General features: G+C 37.2%; 1 protein-coding gene across 1 annotated transcript in view; it reads left to right on the top strand.

The window, feature by feature from the left end:
- The window catches only part of LOC122398152 (PH domain leucine-rich repeat-containing protein phosphatase 2), a 97,265-nt gene that overhangs the window by 16,744 nt on the left and 57,119 nt on the right, over positions 1 to 23,402 (top strand). The window contains exons 2-3 of the mRNA XM_043397814.1: positions 1,530 to 1,683; positions 18,775 to 18,909. Of these exons, the coding sequence (XP_043253749.1) occupies positions 1,530 to 1,683; positions 18,775 to 18,909 (289 nt within the window). The remainder of the gene's footprint in view (positions 1 to 1,529; positions 1,684 to 18,774; positions 18,910 to 23,402) is intronic.

Here is a 23,402-nt window from a genome sequence, read left to right as displayed (position 1 = left end):
TGTTTCTACTTAAAACGCTGGTCTTGCAACATTGTCGTTGATATTATTTATTTCAGTAGATAGGTCTGGTTAAAACAGACGAACCCATAGTTTTGAATGTCAATTTCGAACGAAACTACAGTGTAAATGTGTGTATAATAACAACCGTAAGTAGTAATAATCGATAATGGTCAGACATGGTGATATGCAAAAGTGCATTCAAAGTCGATTTTCTCTCAAAACCCAAAAATTTTGATCTAAAACATATTTTATACAGAGAATAGTTTAATAATTTATAATTATATATTTTCCAATGTCTATTAAGAATGGTCTTCATTATACCACGTCGATCTGTTCAAAATTTCACCAAATTAATAATATATCTACCCGTAGTAACGTTTAAAAAAAAAAGAATTAATTTTTTTCGACCATCAATCGCAAAGCAATCAACGAAACAAGTATTTTCAGAGAGAAACGGCGACAATACGCGCTAATGCGAAAAACTGTATCCGAAAAACGTCGCGTTTTCGCGAATATTCGTTTCGAGCGGAAACGAGATATTTTAATTGCGCGTGGACGAAACGGCGATGTAAAAATCTCGCGGTCGATTATATTTAATAATATTCCCGAATAAACTTTTAACAGTCGTCGCGCTTCCGTGTCAATAAACGAAAATTGTGTCATCCGCAAATACAACGGGAGCCACAGTGAAACAAAAATAAAACGTTCGAACTCGAATACTCAAAATTAGAAAACATCGATAAACTGGAAACTTTCCTATTAATAGTTTAAATATGTAAGATTCCACATTCAACGTTCGAAGTCTCCTCTAGACAGTACAGTGAAGATGTCCTGAATCTTTTGTGCGTTGTTGCGCGAACGGTGGAAAAATTGCGAGAGATAAAAATACATAAAGTCGACAGAGATCAAAGATCGAGGAGAAAAAGTAAAACCGATTTCGCCGTAGCGATTCCGGGAAGATCAAAGTTCGTCGTATTCCGACTGATTGCACCTAAAAAGGGTGTTTGACCGAACCGTGACTTTTTCCCCCCCTCCGAGAAACCGTTCGATCGACGATTCGGGGAAACAGTTTCTTAGGGACGGGCGATCTGTCTTACAACGAAGACGAATCTGAAACTTTCACAGTCGACGATATTAAAATCCCGCTAGGACGATAAACACGGTTATCGAGAAACTCGAGCCTCAGTTTCGATCGAACCGTGGATCAACAAACACTTGGATCTCCCACGGAACAACGAAACGTAAATAACAGAGACGAGTAAGTACTTGGACGATATTATCGTGACGCGAGGTGATAATTATTTTAACGAAACAGCGTTCCCGTAGACGCGTTAATTAAAAATCTTCGCGGTGTGGGAATTTTTAGAAACGAGATATTCATGATTTGATACAAAATTTGATTTAAAAAAAATTCATTTATTTTTCTGAGCGAGCGTCGAAATAAAAAGCGACCCGTCGAGATTTCTACGCCGCGTTTAGCGCGCTTTTTGATAAGATCCATTAAGAGATTACGTTGGTTTCTTTTTCAGTACGGGGGCGAGACCGGAAGGAGATTGGCCAGCCGCGAGAAACCGCTGGAGATACAGGACCAATTTCTCCAAAAGCTGGGCTACCAGGACGTATCGAGACGTTCTCGACTGGGCGTCGATCCTGAATTACGACACCTCGTTGCTTTCCACGTGGGTGAGTGCGATTTATTTGATCCCGGAAACGTTTATTTCAACGTTGCTCGTTCGAGGAGTTCGCGCGTTTTCGAGACTGATTTCTATCGATTGGCGCTCGAACAATAGAATGGCCTGTTGAATCGAATCAGGCGTTAAAACGATACAACACGACGAGGGTACCTCCTTATCGTTTATTTCCCTTTCGTAAATCTCCGACAATTCTAGACTGGATTCTCCGTTATTGGTAATACGCGATGGAAAAATACAATTTACAACGATTACGATACCGTTGAGAAATATTTACGTTATTCATCCTTCGCGGAAAGAGCGGCGGTCGAAGCTCTCGAACGTCTGGGAGGCGTGTCGAACTGCTTTCCTTTCGGCTTTATTTCCAACTTGGAAAAGAGAAAATAGTCGCGGGAGGCTAAACCAGGCGAACGCGGCGAGCGGCTAAGCAGCTTTCCAGACCGAAATGTTGCTTGTTGGTTCAGCTCTTTTTACTTCATCCTGATTTCCCGACGAGGGTCGAAAAGGTACGTCACTTGTCGACCGGGAGCAAAATTTTTATCGCCGGACGAATAAAAACAACGCGTTTATTCGAGTGGACGGACTTGAAACAACGCAATTCCGAATTCTAATTTTTATTTTACGATTTTGTTTGCTTCCGGTTCCCAATTCTTCTCTTCGATATTGTTCGATCGGTGACTAAATTATCGGTGTATAGTTACTCTCATATTCGTACAACAGGGCTGTGGGAAAATAGTAAATAGAATGTAAATATTTTTATTTTCTCATACGTACTGTGAAATGAGTATTTCATTGAGATATAGGAAAATGATATTTCATCAAATTGTAATATTTCATAGTGTAGTATTTGGAATATTTTTGCAACTAATAGTACTGCAAATGAGAGGTTTTTATCCTTTAATTTTTATAGTACTATGTAGTTTTGTTGATTACATAATTATTTGAAGTAGTAATATTTCACACTATAGTATTTCAACTGATGTTATTGCAAATAAGAGGGTTTCTGTCCTTTAACTTTTTAAAGTATCATGTACTTTTGTCGATAACATAATTATTTGAAGTAGTAATATTTCACAGTATAGTATTTGGAGTAATGGTATTTAAATTAATATTATTGCAAATAGGAGGTTTCTGTCCTTTAATTTTTTATAGTATTATGTACTTTTGTCGATAACATAAGACATCTGCATTCAGAAATAATTATTCCAATAGAAGATAGCGAGTGGCATTTACGAAATATGATTAATTTTAAAATTCGCATGTCTCATTTTCACTTCGCTGTTTTCTACATTTGAACGTGTAAGTAGTATTTTCTCATGATTTAAACATTTAACGAAATAGTATTTACTCATATATCAATGTTTTCCATTTATTACCATTTAATGATTACCAATTATTTCAAATTTTCCCCAGCCCAGTACACTATCTAATTCCCAATAAACGCAATAAATCTTTCCATTTATTTTCACTAAACAACGAACGAGAATTCATGTCCTGAAGGGTTAATGTAGTTCACCCCATATTTCCCCGACTCTTAGAAACCCGAGGTGAAACTAGAATTGAAAAATTTGTAGTAAAAAAAGAAGAAAGGAAAATAGTAGCAATAGGAAGCACTGAGCATTTAGCGAGAATTTTAATCCGCTGAAACGACGTCGATGAAAGAGCCCTGGGTCCTCTCGTTGTTTACGGTTCGCTGGCCCGAGGGGTTGCATGGGAGGGAAAAAAAAGAATTACCGTGGAGAGAGAGTCTCTTAAAAAAAAATGGTGACGAGTAAAACCGACGTGACTCGAAAAATCTCTGTTTCGTCGGGGGAGCAAACTTCGTCCCCCGTCGGTGGAGGCGTTGCAGCTTCGGGGTCGCGCCGGTTCTCATTTGCACCCTTTAAATTTTCAAACTCTCGGTCGACGACTGGGGAATCACGGCCCGTGTAACGAAATTTCGCCGGAAACCCCCCGGTTGTAGGCCTCCCTTTATTGGGAAGGACGTTTTTCCGAGGACGCTGGAAAACACACCGAACACAACCGCCCGGAGAATTGTCCTGGATCGAATCCAAATTCGGGGATCGAAATTGTTCGAAAATGTTTTTCACTCGACGGTTGGACCCCCAAAATTTCAAGAAGCCATTCTCGGTGCATTCGATACGCAAACATGTAAAATATTTGAGCAATATTATTCACCACACAATTTTATTGAGCCAATCGACTTGTTTTATTTTATTTTTAGTTTCGATGATCTACGAATGAATTTAACAGGCTGAACATTTCTAATATGGTGTTTCGCGTAATCCGATAATGGCCGATTGTTATCCGCTTCCTTTGTTCCTATTAATTTAGTAAAATGGTAGCACAGATGGTGGCGGATCAAAATGTGGGAGATTGTTTTGCCGCGTCCTGTAATTGTAATAATGAAACTAAACTGAATTCGAAACACAGACCGCCCACATCTAACGCTTAATTAGCAACTCAAGGCTCTACTGTGAAAACATGGTTTTGATGAGGTATGCAGTTTACGCTGATTACGTGCGTACTATTATTATCGATATTGCAGAGTTATATTAACAGAATTCACCGACGAACCAAATCAATTTGACAATGTATGTACTTGGCGCGGGCACTGCTGAATTTCGAGTTTCGATTTGTGTATATCGAACTTCGACTTTCGACATATGAACAACAAACTTCGACCATCGATATATGAAACAACACATTTTTATAATCTTCTAATCACGTAATAAATTTTCAACCTGTAAGAATGTTCATTTTTATAAATGTGTAGTCTATGTATAGTCTATAATGGATATTAATTGACAAATACAGAAAAGTTAAAGTAGACGTCTTTCTGTCTTGAAAACAAAGTCGCGAACTCGAGGGTATTAATCGAATTAAACGAGAAAGCGTCTTTTTGGTGAGCTCTAATTGTGAAATCTATTAAAACAGGTCCATCGATCGATCGTTTACAAGGGCATAATCACGCGTATTAATCGTGCTAATTACAAGCGTATTGGAAAATACCGATAAGTACATCATTCGAACGGAACTTTGATATCGGAAAGTTAATAGGATTAATCTACTTGACCAAACGCAATCTCTAATATTAACAAATAAACGGTAACACGTTAAATTATATTTATATTAAATCCAAGGTAGAGAATCACATTACAGCTTTTCGAGAATAATGTTTCTCATATAGTAATGTAAAATTTGTATTTTCCTGTAAAGTAAAATTAAAATTCCTCGTTACGTGTATCCACGTAAAATAAAAATGCTGGAAATATAAATAAAAGGAAAAATCGCGACATAAACGTTGTCAATGAAAATGTAGTTATTTTCAAGGAATAACGAGCGAACTCAAAACCGTGTAAAAAAAAAGAACGACAGCGTGAAAAAGAGAATTGCGTGTAATTGATGTCACAGGATTGCGTCCAACGGTATTTTACAATTTGCGTATGAAACGAAAACGGTGAAAAAGAAGGGGGGGAAAAACTGAACGCGCCGGTCGAGTCACGCAGAAAACATGCGTCGTCGGTGTCGTCGCGACGATAATGTAAAATTACATCGAACAATGAACATCCGATTTCCGGTGACCATTCACGACAAGGAATTCGGTCGCGTTTAAACTGTACCGGTTAGCCGATCGTCCGATTAACGGGCAACAATGCAACATCGGAGCAACATAATGCATTCACACAACTCGTTTAGGTCAAAAATTAATCGACGTAAAAGATATTTCAATTCCAGTGAACAGAGAATCGTTTCAAAATAATATCTATTTTTCAAAACGATCGACAGATAGTTGCAAACAATTCTTGTTATTGCTTCGAGCAACTGAATATCTTGTTTCTAAATCCGTGAGTGGTCCATGTTGGTTGGATACAATCTCCGGTCCAGACTGTAACCTTAACAAAGTCTCGGTTACTCTTCGTCTCTGTCCATCTCGTTCCCTCCGGCGCTTCGGAATAGTTAATCGCTGTTTGCCCATCAAATAACGCTACTAATTGCCTGCCACCTTAGATACACGCTTATTCGAGCGTTTCCAACCCCTTCCGAGAGATACACGTTGTTACAGTGGTGGATATCGACGCCGTTTCCAGTCTGTAATTAAATGACGGCTCGTAACAATGTTCTACCTCCATTCAGGAATTTGAAGCTACGGTCAGAACCCTCGATACATTCATTAAATAATTTTACAGACTTCGATTTTGCATAGTATAATTGTGGTGAATATAAACGCTTTTTGGAGTCTGTAATTAAATGAAAGTTCATAACAATGTTCTACCTTCATTCAGGAATTTGAAACTACGGTCAGAGCTACCCCTCGATACTTTTATTAAATAATTTTACAGACTTCGATTTTGCATAATATAATTGTGATGAATATAAACGCTTTTTGGAGTCTGTAATTAAATGAAAGTTCATAACAATGTTCTACCTTCATTCAGGAATTTGAAACTACGGTCAGAGCTACCCCTCGATACTTTTATTAAATAATTTTACAAATGAATTCAATGTTTTTTAAAGAATAATTGTGGCGAATATGAACGCTTTTTCGAGTCTGTAATTAAATGAGAGCTTGTAACAATTTTCTACCTCCATTCAGGATTTTGAAGCTACGGTCAGAACTAACCCTCGATACTTTTATTAAATAATTTTACAAATGAATTCAATGTTTTTTAAAGAATAATTGTGGCGAATATGAACGCTTTTTCGAGTCTGTAATTAAATGAGAGCTTGTAACAATTTTCTACCTCCATTCAGGAATTTGAAGCTACGGTCAGAACTAACCCTCGATACTTTTATTAAATAATTTTACAAATGAATTCAATGTTTTATGGAATAATTATGGTGAATATGAATGGTATTTCCAGACCGTAATTAAATGAGAGTTCATAACAATATTCCACTTCCATTTTGGAATTTGAAACTACGGTCAGAACCCTCGATACTTTCATTAAATAATTTTACAGACTTCGATTTTGCATAATATAATTGTGATGAATATAAACGCTTTTTGGAGTCTGTAATTAAATGAGAGTTCATAACAATGTTCCACATCCATTCAGGAATTTGAAGCTACGGTCAGAGCTACCCCTCGATACTTTTATTAAATAATTTTACAAATGAATTCAATGTTTTTTAAAGAATAATTATGGTGAATATGAATGGTATTTCCAGTCTGTAATTAAATGAGAGTTCATAACAATGTTCCACTTCCATTTTGGAATTTGGAGCTACCGCTCGTTATTTTTATTAAATAATTTTACAAACGAACACGGTTTCGTGCAGCAGAATTCTGGTGAACATGAACGTTATTTTGGGAGTTCATAACAATTTTCTACCTCCATTCAGGAATTTGAAGCTACGGTCAAAACTGCTCCATACTTTTATCAAACAACTCGAATTCGATTTCGAACTTTATTCCTCCTCCATCGATAATCTTTGATTTTAACAATCCAGTTAACAATCCAAAAAGTCCCACTATGATATAATAATCTAGAAATTCTTGCAGCGTACACCAAAATCATTTTTATTATTCTCTATTACACTCTTTGTTTTCTCGAACAATTTCACTGTAACGAAGACGTTACCTGCTAATTGCCCGTTTCGAACGAAAAAAATTCTTTTCCGTGCGCTGTTCGAGAGCCCCAGCTTTGAAATTGTCGTGGATTCGCGGCAAGTCAGCCCTTTGTAACGAGTGGGAACTTTCCAAGTGAAATTCCGAATTGTTGGCCGGTCTGTAATCGACATTTAGCGTTTCAGCTTAGGCAGCCGTTAGGTCGTTTTCTCCGTAGCAAAGCAAACGCCTCGTTTCCAGAAGTTCCTACGTGGAAACTCTCAGTCGTTAGCGGTTATTATGGTTAAACATGGTCAGGTGCCGTGGCTGCACGAACCCGACTGGATGAATTTACTGTTTCAAAGGTCATCGAACGTGTCGCGCATGCGATGGCAACCTTCTGCTACGCGTATAATCCCTTTGGAGTGTGTTTCGCGAAATTCCGCCGTAACGTATCTATGCAAATTGTATAATTGTGTTTTGGGGTCGTTGCAATTTACTTCTAGAAAATGGAAAATATACATCCACTGCACAAACGGAAATTCTTGCAGCATCCTCAACACTTTCTCTATTTCAAAATTTTCTTTTTTTTTAAGATGGTGTTAAACTTGTGTAAAATTAGCAGAAAAAAGAATCAATCCAGAGATACTCGAGTCAGGAATTAATTTTTATTTTCACCGATTTGTTAAATAGATTTTTTCTACTCCTTTTTGTTTACTCCCATCTGAAGATGGACGTAATAAATTTCCACGTAACGCCAGGGAACATCCAGAATCGCTGTGCAAATTTTCTCCGTGTGTCCATCGATCGTCCTTGTTTCACCCGGCCCCGGACGACGAAACAGAGTTAACATAATAAACGTTGAAACGTTCGCGTGAATTGGAATAATAAAGATAAATTGTAACTCGCGGCGGAGTAAACGCCAGGTTGGCCATTTTAATCCGCCGGGATTCGGAATTGGATGCTCGGTTCTCGTTGATTTTGTTTCGCCGTGGGAGTAATTCGTCCGCTTCGGTTGTTTTCTTTTTTAATCAAGGTATTATAATAATGGTGGACCGCGAGGAAAAAGAATTCGCAATTAAGTAAAGCTGTTCTTTATCGTCTCTTGAAAACTACGTTTACACGAGAGGCACCGACAAAATCATTCTAACAACAGACTTGGAAGATACGAAATTATTTCATGATTAAAAATGATAGTTCGTTCAGGAAATTGTGTTCTTCGAGAAAGAATATTGTTTCATCAGAATTAATGGTTTTCGAGGATTATATGATATACTGTATTTATATTGGTCATTTGGCTGTTGAAAAGTTTGTCCTGTTTCGTAGCCCGGCTTTTGTGGGTCCTGGTAGGGTAGAAGCTCAATTATAGCAGGGATACCGTACTGAAAATTCCTGCAATGATCGAGGCTCATGCATTATTCAAAGTAACCAATCCAATAAGTAGGAGTTCCACTTACACAGTACATCTCCACTACCTGTGGTCATTACTACCAGTTACCCCCTCTCCTGCAACTTCACTCGTTCCTGAGTTAACATCCCTCCCACTTATCAATGCATTGCAACGAACGGGGTTCTACTGTACGTGGAAAGTAAGTTTTACACAGTTAAAGCACCTCCATTTTATGGGCAATCTGTTAGAAAAATAGGAATCTTTCAATCTTCCTGAAAATAGAGATGTCAGATTCTTTACTTGAGTTTTAGATACTTACCAGAAATATAGAAATATAATTCGATAATTAGTTTGGAAATATTTAGGCAACACTATCTTTTCGTGAAGTAATTTAAATAATTCTGTGCTTGTTATGCAAACTGTTTTATTCCCTCGTTGAGCAAGTACCTGTTACAAAACTAGAGAATTTTAATTCTTCATAGCAATTTTAAAGTTTTGAATGGTTCAGGAAAATAGAAATAAATTTAATAATTAGATTGGAAATATGAATCTAAAACTATTCGATGCTGTATCTTCTCGTGAAGTAATTTAAATAATTCTGTGCTTGTTATGCAAACTGTTTTATTCCCTCGTTGAGCAAGTACTTGTTACAAAACTAGACAATTTCAATTCTTCATAGCAATTTTAAAGTTTTAAATAGTTCGGGAAAATAGAAATAAATTTAATAATTAGATTGGAAATATGAATCTAAAACTATTCGATGCTGTATCTGTATAATTCTGTGCTTGTTATGTAAACGGTTTTATTTCCTCGTTCGAGCAAGCAGAACGGTATCTTCGATAAATGTACCTGGATATTAGGCTACTCCGGAATACCCTTGACATAGTTCGCGTTGGAATTGTCAGACTCGCTGACCCGGCCAGATTCGTTGTAATATTCATGCGTATTGTCGATTGTTCTCTAGTTTATCAAACTCACGTCACCGGAAACGTCTAACAATAAACGGTCTGTACGTTTTCATTTTCGGGATGCAACGTGTTCTGCAATGCATAAAAGCGAAGCTCGTCTGCTTCGTTGCTCAAAATATAAAATTCATTACCGACGCAAATTTTGACGTTTCTGATTTGCTCGTTATCGACGATCCTTTTGTGTACGTGTATAGTCATTTCGTTGCGTTGAATAGTCGATGGAAATGGGGCAAGAGAGATTGTAAAATGCTTCATAACGAAGACGATTGTATCGATAGTATCAATAGAAGGTTAATATCAACGAATTCGAAATGAAGCAGATTTTAACGTTATTAATGAAACGCCAACGTGTTACGTGTGTCTCGTATATTAAATTTTAGACGATCCCAAAATAACATCAGAAATAATCAGAAACTGTTATCATTCATATCTACATTTTATTAAATCATTCCAAATTCGATACGAAAAATAAAAATATTCTTGTGTTTGATCAGTGATTCATTTTCCAAAATACTCATATTTATATTTATATTTATATTTATATTTAAAGTAAAATAATAAATAAAAACAGGCAACGAAGTATTCTCGTTTTTAACGTGCAATATAAAAACGATGCAAATATTCAGTATGAAATATAAAAATATGGTGAATTTATTTATCAAAATACAAAGCTTACACTTCTATTAAAAACAGTGGGATACAAACAACGAAGAATTCTCGTATTTAACGTGCAATATAAAAATGATGCAAATATTCGATACGAAAAATAAAAACACACTCGTGAATGATCGTTATTTTATTTTCAAACATACAAAGCTTATACTTATATTTAAAACAAGACTCGTACTTAAAAAATTCGTAAAACTAAAATAACGAATAAAACAGTAGAAACACAGACAACGAATTCTCGTTTTTGACGTGCAACAAAAGAACGCTGTAAATATAATTAAATCCAGCGTGTCCGACGAATAATAAATACCCAATGAAACTGCATAAACGACGAGGGGTAAAATTTAGCCTGTTAATTCGTCAAAGCAAACTGGTCGATTCGAGCAGTTGATTCGATTGAAACGCGGGTAAAAGCCCTCCACGGCGCGTTTCATGGCAAACTGGCGATCGCTTCAAAGTGTCGGGCTACTCCTTGAGACTGTCCACGTTAAATTCCAAGCTTTGGGTCCAAGTTTCTGCCTCGACGTTATTCCCTCAGTGCAGGCGATTGCGTGCCTCTCGTAAGACAGTCGCAGCTCCGGGCGTTTCTGTGTGACTTTAAGATCGATCGACAGTCAGAGAAACCAGTAATCAGGCTGCACACAACGGGGCTGGTCGGTTCGTTTGCGAGCCCAAGAGGGAGGGGAGAATCCGAGATCGTCGCCGGGGCTCGTAAAAGTTATTTACGACATTGTGTTTCGTGCAAACAAACAGAGGCGAACGCGACGGATCGGCTGCAATTCGTTTCGACGAAGTTCGGGGAACATTTTCCGGGAGGAAGTCGAAGTATTCGAAAAGTTTGACGCCGCGTTTCGCGCGGAGAGTTGTAAACTCGGTTTTACCAGTTGCTCCGGGGGGGGGGCCCCCGCGAAATACGACGCGAAAAAATGAGTTTTTCTCGACGGAGGTCCACCAGGTATCGCGTAACCAGCTGCATAACACTTTAACTTAATTAACCAGGCAAATTGTATAAGGCAACTTCGTATAATGTACTTGGAGTTTACGCTGGGGTGTCGCGCGACAGCACAGAAGCTCTGAAATTGCTCATTAATAGCGGTAATAACGTTATAATTACCGTGGCACGCGTGAACTGGGCCATAGTTTCGTGTCTCCGAGACGAAGGCGCGCGTTGAATTTCAAGGGTCGCTACTGGAGACTCGACGACTTATCAAACTAACGAAAGAGTCGTGTAACTACTGGTCTTTTTGTTTTGGACACCCTTTATAGAGTTATTCTTAAAATGAACATCGTTCCAAGATTGGCATGTTCATCTTTCGTGCAGAGAAAACAAAATTCGATATTAGCAGATATTTATACAAAGGATAGAAATGTTCAACTTACGAATCATGTCTGGGGTTCATTTTAAGAATCATTACTGCAGTTTTTTAGGCAAATCAATGAGGATAAAATATGGTGGCAAGATTCATCTTTTCTGTATTAGAGACGAGATTCGACATTAACAGATATTTGTACGTGGAAGTGTTCAACTAACGAATCATGTCTGGGGTTCATTTTAAAAATCATTACTGCAGTTTGAATAGTTTGAACAGATATTTATACGTGGAAGTGTTCAACTAACGAATCACGTCTGGGGTTCATTTTAAGAATCATTACTGCAGTTTGAATAGTTTTTTAGGCAAATCAATGAGGATGAAATGTGTTGTAAAAATTCATCTTTTGTGCATTAGAGACGAGATTCTACATTAACAGATATTTATACGTGGAAGTGTTCAACTAACGAATCACGTCTGGGGTTCATTTTAAGAATCATTACTGCAGTTTGAATAGTTTGAACAGATATTTATACGTGGAAATGTTCAACTAACGAATCACCTGGGGTTCATTTTAAGAATCATTACTGCAGTTTTTTAGGCAAATCAATGAGGATGAAATATGTTGCAAAGATTCATCTTTTGTGCATTAGAGACGAGATTCGACATTAACAGGTATCTATACGTGGAAGTGTTCAACTAACGAATCATGTCTGGGGTTAATTTTAAGAATCATTTCTGCAGTTTGAATAGTTTTTTAGGCAGATCAATGAGGATGAAATATGTTATAAAGATTTATCTTTAATAATTTAGCCACCCACTGTATAAAATAGAATCTATTAGTGTCGTTTGAAATCTATCTGGAAGAATTTACCATGGATTGCATTGCTCGTGTGAATTTCGTGAGAACAGAAAAGTAATTTTTTTTAAATATCTCGGTGTCGAATAAATTCTTCTGTTTGCTCTGGCCACCTGAGCAGGTCAAAATAACTGCACAATTTTGTTGCACACGCGTTCTGGGAGACCTGCTTAGGTCTGCCTGTTCAGGTGTACCTGTCAGGTCGACCAAAGCGTGCGTAGCTGGCTTAACTTCCGCGTCGAGTTCCATTTGTCATTATAGTAAACTTCCACCTGGCAACTTTCAGCCTCCAGAGCCCGAAATTTCCATGTATTAGACAGCATCGCGAAACAGTTCCTATTCCCCGTTGACTAAATATTTATATTCACTGTTAGCTACGCAACACGCGTATTAGCTGTAATTAATATTCCATTCGCGATCGCTCGTAGTCGCGCAAACAAGCAAATATCAATTTTATTTTCCTCGATAAAATAAACTTTGTCGATACACTTAATTTACACATTATTTTATTAACATCAAATACGTTACTTTCATATTAATAATCCGTTCAAAATGATAGTTTTCACTTTTGGTAATTTAAATTTACCCTGTTTTGAAAATTACCACGAATCATCAGTGAAATATTTACAATGTACGTATTGGACGAAATATTTGTTATCATTCATGTACGATTTATTGGTGTTTTAATTTCATTACCATCAATAGTTTTAATATCATTTTGAGATGCTACAGTTATTATTCAAATTTTGGTTAAATGAATTTGAGAGGGTTTTCAATGAACAGTGCATCGTTTCTTGACCCATAATTGAAACTAAAATATAAAAAATTCTTCTCTCTGTTCTCCTGGAATATTAATTCAATATTCCTTTCCGATAGGGGCGAACTGGACTCGATATTTCCGAGGCCGAGGATCGAGAGTGTAAGTCAGGTAACAGAAGTTTTTAACAGGGGCTGTTTGAAGTTTCTGAAATATTACTCGAAAGCGTTCCCGCGTCGAACTATTAGTTGCAAAATCGATTTTAAGTTTCGAAGGATAATGCATGGCTCTGCTGTAAATTATATATTCGGAGGAACAACTTTAAATTTGAATGGAACGCTCCAAGTACAAAGTAACTTTGCCCGAGTTATAATTTTAATCTCTAACGGCCCCGAGTGTCACGCAGATAGGATCTCAAAATATATCAAATTATTTAACGACTTCTAATTACTCGAAGTCACGTAATTTCAAATAATAAATTATTTCCTTACTTAGTCAATTCGAATTCATTCTTTTATGAAATTTTTGCAACAATTTGTTCAAAGCAAAGCTCACTTCGCAAACAAATATTCCGGGAAACTATAAACAGAAGTACGCAACTTTCACCCAAGACAGAATTTCGAATATTTGAACATGGTTAGCGGAACTCCCAGAATTTCGCTGGACAAGTTCGAATAACAGTCGATAAACATTCCTCGATAGTTTATCGATCGAAAATTCAACTTGTCCAATATGTTATCGGTTTAATCGACTATTCGCTGAACCTGTTGGAAACGACATTTTCGATATAAACGAAAGAATATTTCAGTAGTTTGCACTGGTAATTATTTTCTGTGTTTTAATTAGATTCGAACTATTCATGAAATGAAGTATGATGCTCCAGGTTTTGACAATAAAATTCCCATATTTCAGTGCAATAAATTTCAGCCGAATTTCAAGTTTACTCGTTCTCCACGCAAACGTCACGAGGCTACCTATTATTTAGATTTTTCAGCCGCGGTGACAAAGGACTGTCAGCCATTTCCTGTCAGGAAAAAGAACAACGTATATTTCCTAGCAAACATATAAATAAAGGGAATAAACGTAAATCAATCGAACGAAAGTACCATCATCGTGGTCTATCGTGTTTAATCCCTTCGCGAACACTGACGCGTACAGCAACTCTCAAAAGTATTCAAACGTTATTTCTATTCATTGGAAAAAATGCACTTTGAACTTCCACGTATCTGAAATTAATAATCGAAACGTATTCGAGAAATTATATATTCAAAAAGTGACGATTTATACATTTAAAAAAAATTTCTAAAATTCTTGTTATAATTTTTGTAGTTGAAAAAGATTTCGATTCCATTCTCGTTGAAACTATAAACAAATGATCCATCCACAATAAATTTAAAAAAAAAAATTAAAATATGTGCATTGTTTAAGTTCTCGATTAACCCTTTCTTTCGAAGTAGTGAAGTTGTGGATTTCGATAAATAATTTTGCAGTGAGCTTTTGCAAAGAATGAACGAAATTGATAAATAAAGGGTTTCTGAGTAAAGTATTTGATAAAAGGGTTAAAATAGTAATTTGGCTCTCGAGAGTTTGACGAACGTTTTGGAGTGGCAACGTGGTCGAAAGTCGACGGAAGATGAAATTTCGACACTCGACGTCGAGATGACGAATGACGCGAAAGATGACGAAGTGCCCAACTAACGCAATTAACCTGCCTAAAGGTGAAGTCGCGGCTGGCTTGGTAAGCCATTAAAAGCATACTCATGGTGTAACAAGATCCAAGCACGTCCAGTAATTACCCGGGGACCATGAAAGGTCCTCGATAGACGATTCGGTGAAAGCAGGAATCAAGTTACCTGACCCCATTCACGATTTGACTTCACCTGCGTCGGCTGCTTGCAAACTGCAGTATCGAAATTTCGGTAACGAAGAAAACGAGACTCACGCAGAGCTGAAACTGATCCAAAGTTGCAAAATGAGGAAATTATTCGATCGAAAGAACGTCGTGTTAAATGAAACGCTTCGAGACTACTTAACAGGAATAATTTTCCTTTTCATTGTTCCATGCATCATAAAAAATTCTGAGGTTAATCGAGATGTGAAAATTTTAAATTTTAAATTTTAATTTGAAAGTTGATAAATTCTCGAGTCTATTACGAGTCGTAAATTATATATTTCTCAAAAAGTAAACAACCTTTTAATTCGAATTTTTGATAATTGTCCATTAGGCTCAAAGTTAGCCTAAAGTAGCAAAATAAAAAAATTATTAGATATTTGTTTTGACAGTGTCAATTAAAGCATTGGTGGTGAAACTAATTTCTTATAAATGTAATCGATTTTCGATTTTTCAATGCATCGTAAAAAATAAATATTCTGATGTTGCTTGATAGGAGAAAATTTAATTCACAAAGGTAAAATAAAACATGAATTTTTCAGTCTATCACAAGTGTTAAATTGTGTATTTCTCTCTCAAGAGGAAAACAAGCTTTTAATTCGAATTTTTGATCTTCCATATTTATTTTTCTTGCACCATTGTGTACATTAAAATTTTGTACGGTTTTTCTTGGAGTATCGAGTTTTCGGTTTATATTTTGTTATGAGAAAATGAGGAAAGGAATTTTTTTTAAATTTTCAGAATAATTGGTATGTGGCGTGGGTGGAGGATATCGAAGACGTCTGTGTAACCTTTCTGAGGACGCCACGTGTCGAATTCTCACGATACATAGCGTGTACGAGTAGTTTGTATGCAGATAGCGACTGATTATAATATATACCTGCGGTTCGCGATAATTAACCCTCGTTAATCTATGGGCAAACACGGAGCCGCGCCAGCAGCAGCGTGAACGTCAATATTTATTCAATAGATTCTCGTTTAATATGCCAACGGATACATCCGACGCTAGTTCATCGTACAAACAAACACCGTGGCTTTATTGCAAGTCTCTTCTCGTTACGATCGATCTAGGCTCCGCGAGATCGCCGAATCCAACCGCGAATTGTTTGATCAACGCTTTCGGTATTGAACTATTTATTTAACCGTTACAAACACTGTAATCTTTCTCGTAATGCGTTACAAAAACCACTATCATATTCAGCGACGATTGTAATTTATTTGACTTTTCTTGCCTGCAATATTTCCATTATCAACGAAATAATACGTAACCCATTTTCTCCCCCAGAAAAATATGAATAAAATTTTATACATGATTTTTTGTACAAACCTTCTGGGGGAGGGGAACAAGTTATACGATATTCAATAAATTCATGAAAAATTGATCTATTTCAGGTTCGAATATTTTAACAGATTTAAACAGAACAGAACTAATATTAAATAAAATTAGAGCACTCTTCTGTGCAAATAGAAAAGGAAATAACGTCGATATCGTTCCGTGACCGGTTCGTCGGTAGATCGTATTTAAAGAACAGAAACTGGGAGGGTAAAATTAACGAGATCTTTCGCGTAAGACTCCTTGATCGCATTAAAGAATATCTGTGAATGATTAAGGTGATTCTGCGACTGGAATGGAAAAGGAATTGTCAGAAACCTGAACGGAGCAAGCAATTAAAAATTGAGGAAGTCAATTTCGTTGAATACGGGTCTCTAGAATAATTATTTTTGTATCTTAGTTTAAAAAATAACACTTTACAATTCATTTAATGCCAACAGAAATATGTTCACGCCGTTTCAACAAATTTCACTGAATAATTTTAGACAAAAACGAGTTTGTTCGTTGTCTCTCGTTTAAAACTTCCCCGTTTTCTCTATTTACACGCCGTACGAAAGTGAAACAATTAGCTGAGCTTTCAACGTGTTAATTGCTGTTTTGTATAACATATGAATACTGCTTTCTCGTTAGTTTTACGGCGATTATTTTGTTGCCGCTAGCTGCACGCCGGAGCAAACGATTCACACGATTTCGTTCCTTGTTCCTCGTTTATAAGTTGGATAAAGTGCGGAAATTGTATCGCGAGATACGGAAAATTAGAAAATTCCATGAACGTAGAGAAAACGAGTGAGAGATAGGCTCTGAACGACGTCAGCGTTTCTTCGCACCGAAATATCACCGTTTCGAGCGAACGCAGTCTCCGGGGGATGATTTGCATCCGCGAAACGTTATTTAACGATCAATTTGGGCAACATGAGCGGCGAATACTGACGCGGAACCGCATTAATGCGCACAAATTTCTGTTTCGACGAATCTTTGCGCGAGCATTTCGAAAATTGCATTCCAACGGTTGTTTAACGATTTTCGTTTCCCCCGAACAAGGGTGCGTCGATGTTTTCCACGGTTGCCGGGGATTCTCGGAATCGGTTCGTTCCTTAATTCACCGCGCGATATTCCACAAAGTTCACCGAATTCCACGCACATAATATTTCGCGCCAGAGGGTGCACACTGTAGGAAATTACAATTTCATGAATTCGAAATCCGTTTGACCAACTTCTTCCAGGGAACTTCACCCCTCCTGGGATCCTATTTCTCAACGTTCGCAACAGCTTGCGCGAAATAACAGCGAATCGATGGAAGAACGGTACATATTAATAACGTTTCCCAGAGTGGAAAGTTTTGGTACCAAACACACATTTTCTTATGAGGGGAAACAATTTTACTGGAGAACGCGAAACATTCCCTAAAGTGTTATGTTTTCTATGAGCATATTCGAAGAATTCTATTCTGTAAATTCACGATAGTTTGAATTATTTTCTATTTATTGCAAGACACAAAATAGTCACTTGGGGGTTATAAAATGTAAAATATATATTGAATATGAAATTTTATCTCCAGAAACTTACTAATTTTGAAACAAATATTGCTCTGATTACTGATCATCAGTCAGAAAAATTATTAAAATGACTATTCTAAAATTGTTAACATACTAAACATCATCAGACATCAAATCTCTGGAGATCAATATAAAATTTAAAATATATATTGAATATGAAATTTTATCTCCAGAAACTTACTAATTTTGAAACAAATATTGCTCTGATTACTGATCATCAGTCAGAAAAATTATTAAAATGACTATTATAAAATTGTTGACATACTAAACATCATCAGACATCAAATCCCTGGAGATCAATATAAAATTTAAAATATATAATGAATATGTTTTATTTCCACTTTAACAAAAAGGCTGAAACTTGCTAATTTTGAAAGAAATATTGCTCACTGATTGTCAGTCAAAAAAATTATTCAAAAGACTATTATAAAATTATCACATATATCAATAAATTAAAAATTGCAAAATAAATGCAGAAAAATAGTAGAGGCTTTTTTTCTGCTTGCAACACATAAACACATTATTGAAAATAAATTTTGCAAGAGTCCATGAGAGATTTCAATGATTTTTGCGTGGTTAATAATCAGAAAAGTTTGACAAACCCTGCTCTCAAAATAAATGTACAAAAATAGTAAAACCTTCTTTTTTATTTATAACACATAAATAAATCTTGTGAGAGTCTACAAGAAGTTCCAAAAAATTTTCATTGATAATAAAAAGAACAACCCCTTCTTTTACCAATTTGTTTAGGGCGTTGATTAGAACCGTAATTCCTCGTTTCTTTATCTTTTTGTTGCAGGTCCCGCATCGCCATTGGCCGACCTGGTGGGATACAGCCGTTGCGGGTACGCGCTCGTGTTGAAGGGGTTGGTTTTTCCCCAGTGGAAGAGGCGACCCTTGGCCGTCATCGGATCCAGGCTCTTCCTTTATCCGGGTAAGCGTTCCACTCGAGATTCCGGCAATCCTTCCAGCCTCCCTCAGGATAAGAAACAGTTGGTAAGAATAGAGCCTAAGGCCTGTCGTACCAGCAAGAAACGAACAGGGACGTCTGCCAACGGTTATCTCCCTTCCGCTGGCTCGCTTCCTTTGCAATTATTGAAACATACATCATCGGGCCAAAGGTCGCGACGTGGAATCCATAAATTCTACCGGTGTTCAACGGAGCACTGAAAAATTGATTCTTTGACGCGTACATTTAAGACGTTGTTACGAACGGGGTTGATAAACGAAAGAACGAACACACGTTCGATCAATTTTCTTGCTTTTACCGTACAATGAAAAGGAAATCTAGCTAAAAAATATACATACGTACTCGATGGGTTAAAATTCCTGGTATAATCGAGTAATTTTTTGGGGGTGACTTCGTTCTCGAGGAAACTGATTTTTAATATTTGCACGACCGAGATCGACCACCATTTTGTTCACAGCGGACCAGAATTCGCGGTCCCGAGCGGATATAGAGCGATTCTTCATGTCAAAGTAAATTGAAAATGTGGAGTACGATTTTTTTCATTTTTACGCGAGGTTTTGTTTCCCGGAAAACCGATTTCGAAAAAATTGTTGGGTACAACTTGATTAAAGTCTAAACCAAAGTGACACTTGTCTCACGAGTTTTTTAATTCGATTTTCTCTGAAATCAAACCTCGATGAAATTCTATTCCATAGTTTTCGTTTTTGTGCCTCCCTTCTATTCCCTATTTAAAATTTTATCTTTTACAGCAATTACAGTTAATCATATGGGGTGTGTTAGGACTCAGTGATATAGTGAAGCTTTTAAAATGAATTCTCAAACCAAAATGTTAATTTGAATAGTATTCACAAATTTTGGCGTGGTCGCGAAAATAATTAATAAGACAAATTTTAATTCGTGTACCACGGTTTGAAATTGTCTGAAATGAAAGTTTTCGTCTCATAAAAATTAAATCGCAGCGAGTTGTAATCGGATTTCGCTCTCGTCCCGAGCAAGGATCGAGAAACCTTTGCCCTGGAAGGTTCCTTATCGGTCGGGGGAGATTTATCTTGAACTTTGATTTATCTTTCGAGCCCGAAGAAGAAAGTATCTTCGACCGATTGCGCCGATCAATTGTCGAGTGCGGCGGCCCACTCGTCGAAGGGTGGAACATGACCGATACAAGTAACTTCGTGACTGATAAGTGAACTTTAAATTGGATTTCTTTTCGCGGATACCGGCGCGAGGCGGTTCAACTTCCGCGTTAGATAAGAAGCCGTCAGCGGAGAATAAAAGCATCCATCCAGGCCGTCCCAAGCGTACGGAGAACGGAATGGCCGGTTCGTGTTCCGCAGTCCGGCCAACTGTCGGTTCTTGCGGTCGCCGTACCAACTTCGCGTCTTCGTTTATTTATGACAGGAACGGGGAACGCACGTTTCTGCATGCCATCCGACTGTTGCTCGATAGTTTTAGTTCACTGAACTCCAACAGATAGAAACTGGTCGAAGACGTTGCATCGACTATTCTCTCTTTTATAGACGGGGAAATATTAATATTTATTCCCTCTTTTAATATTTATTATTGATTATCCGTCGAAAGTAGACGTCGTTTTCATGAATTTGCCAGGTTATACTCTCGTCTTAAATATTTAGTTGAAAGTGATTTTAAAATGGACACTGGTCTGGTTAAATTCGTTTGTACTTGCAGTGCTTGCAAAAAATTAACAGAGGGCGGAAATTTGTAGATTTTATTGTTGTTATTGTATAGCAAGAAGTTATAATGTGGAGTTTGGACTTATAACGTGGAAGGTTGGATCGTTTAAAGTAAAATTTCAAGTATTGTACATATTATAGAAGATATCCTTTTCTGAAATTGAATCATAGTATTTGGGTAGGTGAACTTGGATAAGAGAATTTTATTTTTAGTATTTTATTTTAATTCTTGAGTAAGATTGCTGACTCTGTCGCTTGTTAACACCCAAATTAAGTGTAACATAATTTCCTTCTTCGCAAGATAGATTAATATTCATACAATGGAGTGTTAAACCAACGTCGAGCATTTCTGCTCCGTCTCTTCATTGATTACTCAGAGACATTGACTTGCAAGAGATTGCGTGACTCGCCCTGTGTACTTCTGCATCCTCCATTGTTCCTAGCAGGAGTCAGGGGTAGTTGAACTTGAACAAAGAGAAACTGGCCTGTTTTGTCGAAGGAAATATCAATATTTATTTGGTCCTCGATCCCTACATACGTTCTCCAGTTCAATGCCTTCGAGCAATTATCTGTAACAGTAATTGTCTCAGAAAATACTTCGTTTCGAGGAAATGAAGTACACCTTTGGGTTAAATTAAATTTCTCAAGATTCAAGATCGCGTGAATTTTACGTACACATGCAAAATGCAAAGGAAATATCAATATTTATTTTGTCCTCGATCCCTACATACGTTCTCCAGTTCAATGCCTTCGAGCAATTATCTGTAACAGTAATTGTTTCAGAAAATACTTCGTTTCGAGGAAATGAAGTACACCTTTGGGTTAAATTAAATTTCTCAAGATTTAAGATCGCGTGAATTTTACGTACACATGCAAAATGCAAACATCAATATTTTAGTGCAAAACAATAGCGGTGGTGGATTTTTCCATAAGAATAAATCCACCAGAACTGTCTGTGGCGTAACGGATCGATACCATTCCGTACGATTGTAAATCATAAAGTTGTCGTACCGCATATATCACTCCACAATATCGTCGACGGTTTTTATAGAATCAGAATCCTCCCACCGTTTACGTAAATACCCTCGAAAGCCCGCGACAGTTCTTCCCGGAAGATAAAGGGACGTCAGTCCGTGGGTGAAACGAAAACATCCACGGGTCGATTCCCTGTATCCAAAGGCTTGTCCCAACCCCTTCGCCACCCCCGGTGAAACACCATGATTTATCTACGTCCTGTCCTTTATCCTTCCTGTAGAACGATCCTGTCGCCATCCCGAGTGCGTGCCGCGGATCGGGAATTTCTTTCACGGAAGAGATTTATCGTCCTGACGTGCAATTACGGCTTCAAACATCCGGATACGTCGGATCTTTCTTGAAAGATTGTTGAACGAAAAATGATAGGCACAGCAGTCAGCGTGCTGCGATTGAGACGCTGCTAATTATTTAGCTGTTACTCGAAACAAGTCTCCTGAAACGGTGGAACCTTGAAAAGAGTTAATATTCATCGTATATCCACTTTAACCCCCAATATTTCTGTGCAAAATTTGAAATTAAAACAGCTTTCGTTAAAATAGCTTTCCCAAAAATAACTGCAGCTTTTGTAGTTTATTGTAAAGTTGTATATCAATATAATAAATAGATTAAAATCTGGTCTGGGTTAGGTAGAATTTATGAAAGCTGAAATATCGACTCAAGGTATTTTTGATAAATATATTTCGATGTTTCAATTTTAAATATTCTGTAGGAGTATGTTATACGAACTTTATGGTTGAAATACATAAGGTATATTTTATTGCACGCGAACTTTATTGCAACGTGTTTGTTGAACCTCTTCAGGGACGATTTTTTTTTTTATAATCTGTAGTGAAAATTTTGGTCTATTTATTATTGACAGTATCTATAACTATAAAAAACTAAACGTCCATATATGTAGCCAAGGGCGTGAAGAGGTTAAATTAGAGACTCCAAAATGATTCAAAAGTCAAAGTATGTAATTTTTGTTTGCAAATTGCACGATTTTCACAAGTCTTTATCGAAACACTTTTTTCGAAACCTACCCTCAGGTTGAATGCTTTAATTTGCTTTAATATTCGAGTATTATTATAAATTCTTCCTGAAAATGAATTGGGGCTCGAATTGATCTTTAAGAACAAGGGAATCAAAATTCTAGAGCTTTTTCTGTGCTCGTGATCGGCCATGACGACGAATACTCGATGCAAATGTTCTCTGGATCGTTCGTCCGAAAGAAAACGGTCGCGTAAAATGGCGAAGAGGCTCGACCGAAAAATGACCGAACGAGCAATAGCGGGCTAGACGACCAGACATAGATCGTTGGAAGGCAATCACGTCTGTTTGCACCGAGCCGATTGCGACTATTCGCTGCAGGAACACGAACGACCGGCCGGTTGTAAATTGCATCCTGGAAAAACAGTGCTCGCCGTTCGTCGAATAGAACTGCGCCGGAAAAACGAGATGTCTTGTTCCGAATTAATCGATCGACAACTTTCCCGGCTCTCCCGGAGGCTTGGAACGGGAAATGAAAAGGGAAAACGAAAAAGCCCCGGCCTCCGTTGTTTTGCAAAACGTGCTCCCCGTATTAGTTTATCGACTTAACAAATTCTCTTGCTTTTAGACGTCGAATTTCTGATGTAACGAGAAAAAGATAATTTTTTTTTTTTATTTTACAATTTGTATCCAAATGCAGAATCTTTAGCGTTTCTCTTAGATGAATCTAAGAATTTCTTAGAATTTCAACCAAATTTGATG

The sequence above is a fragment of the Colletes gigas genome, unplaced genomic scaffold, assembly GCF_013123115.1.
Source record: "Colletes gigas isolate AHSC1104 unplaced genomic scaffold, ASM1312311v1 Colletes_gigas_Sc00011, whole genome shotgun sequence".
NCBI classification, from domain to species: Eukaryota; Metazoa; Arthropoda; class Insecta; order Hymenoptera; family Colletidae; genus Colletes; species Colletes gigas.
This window is presented reverse-complemented; position numbering and strand designations above follow the sequence as displayed.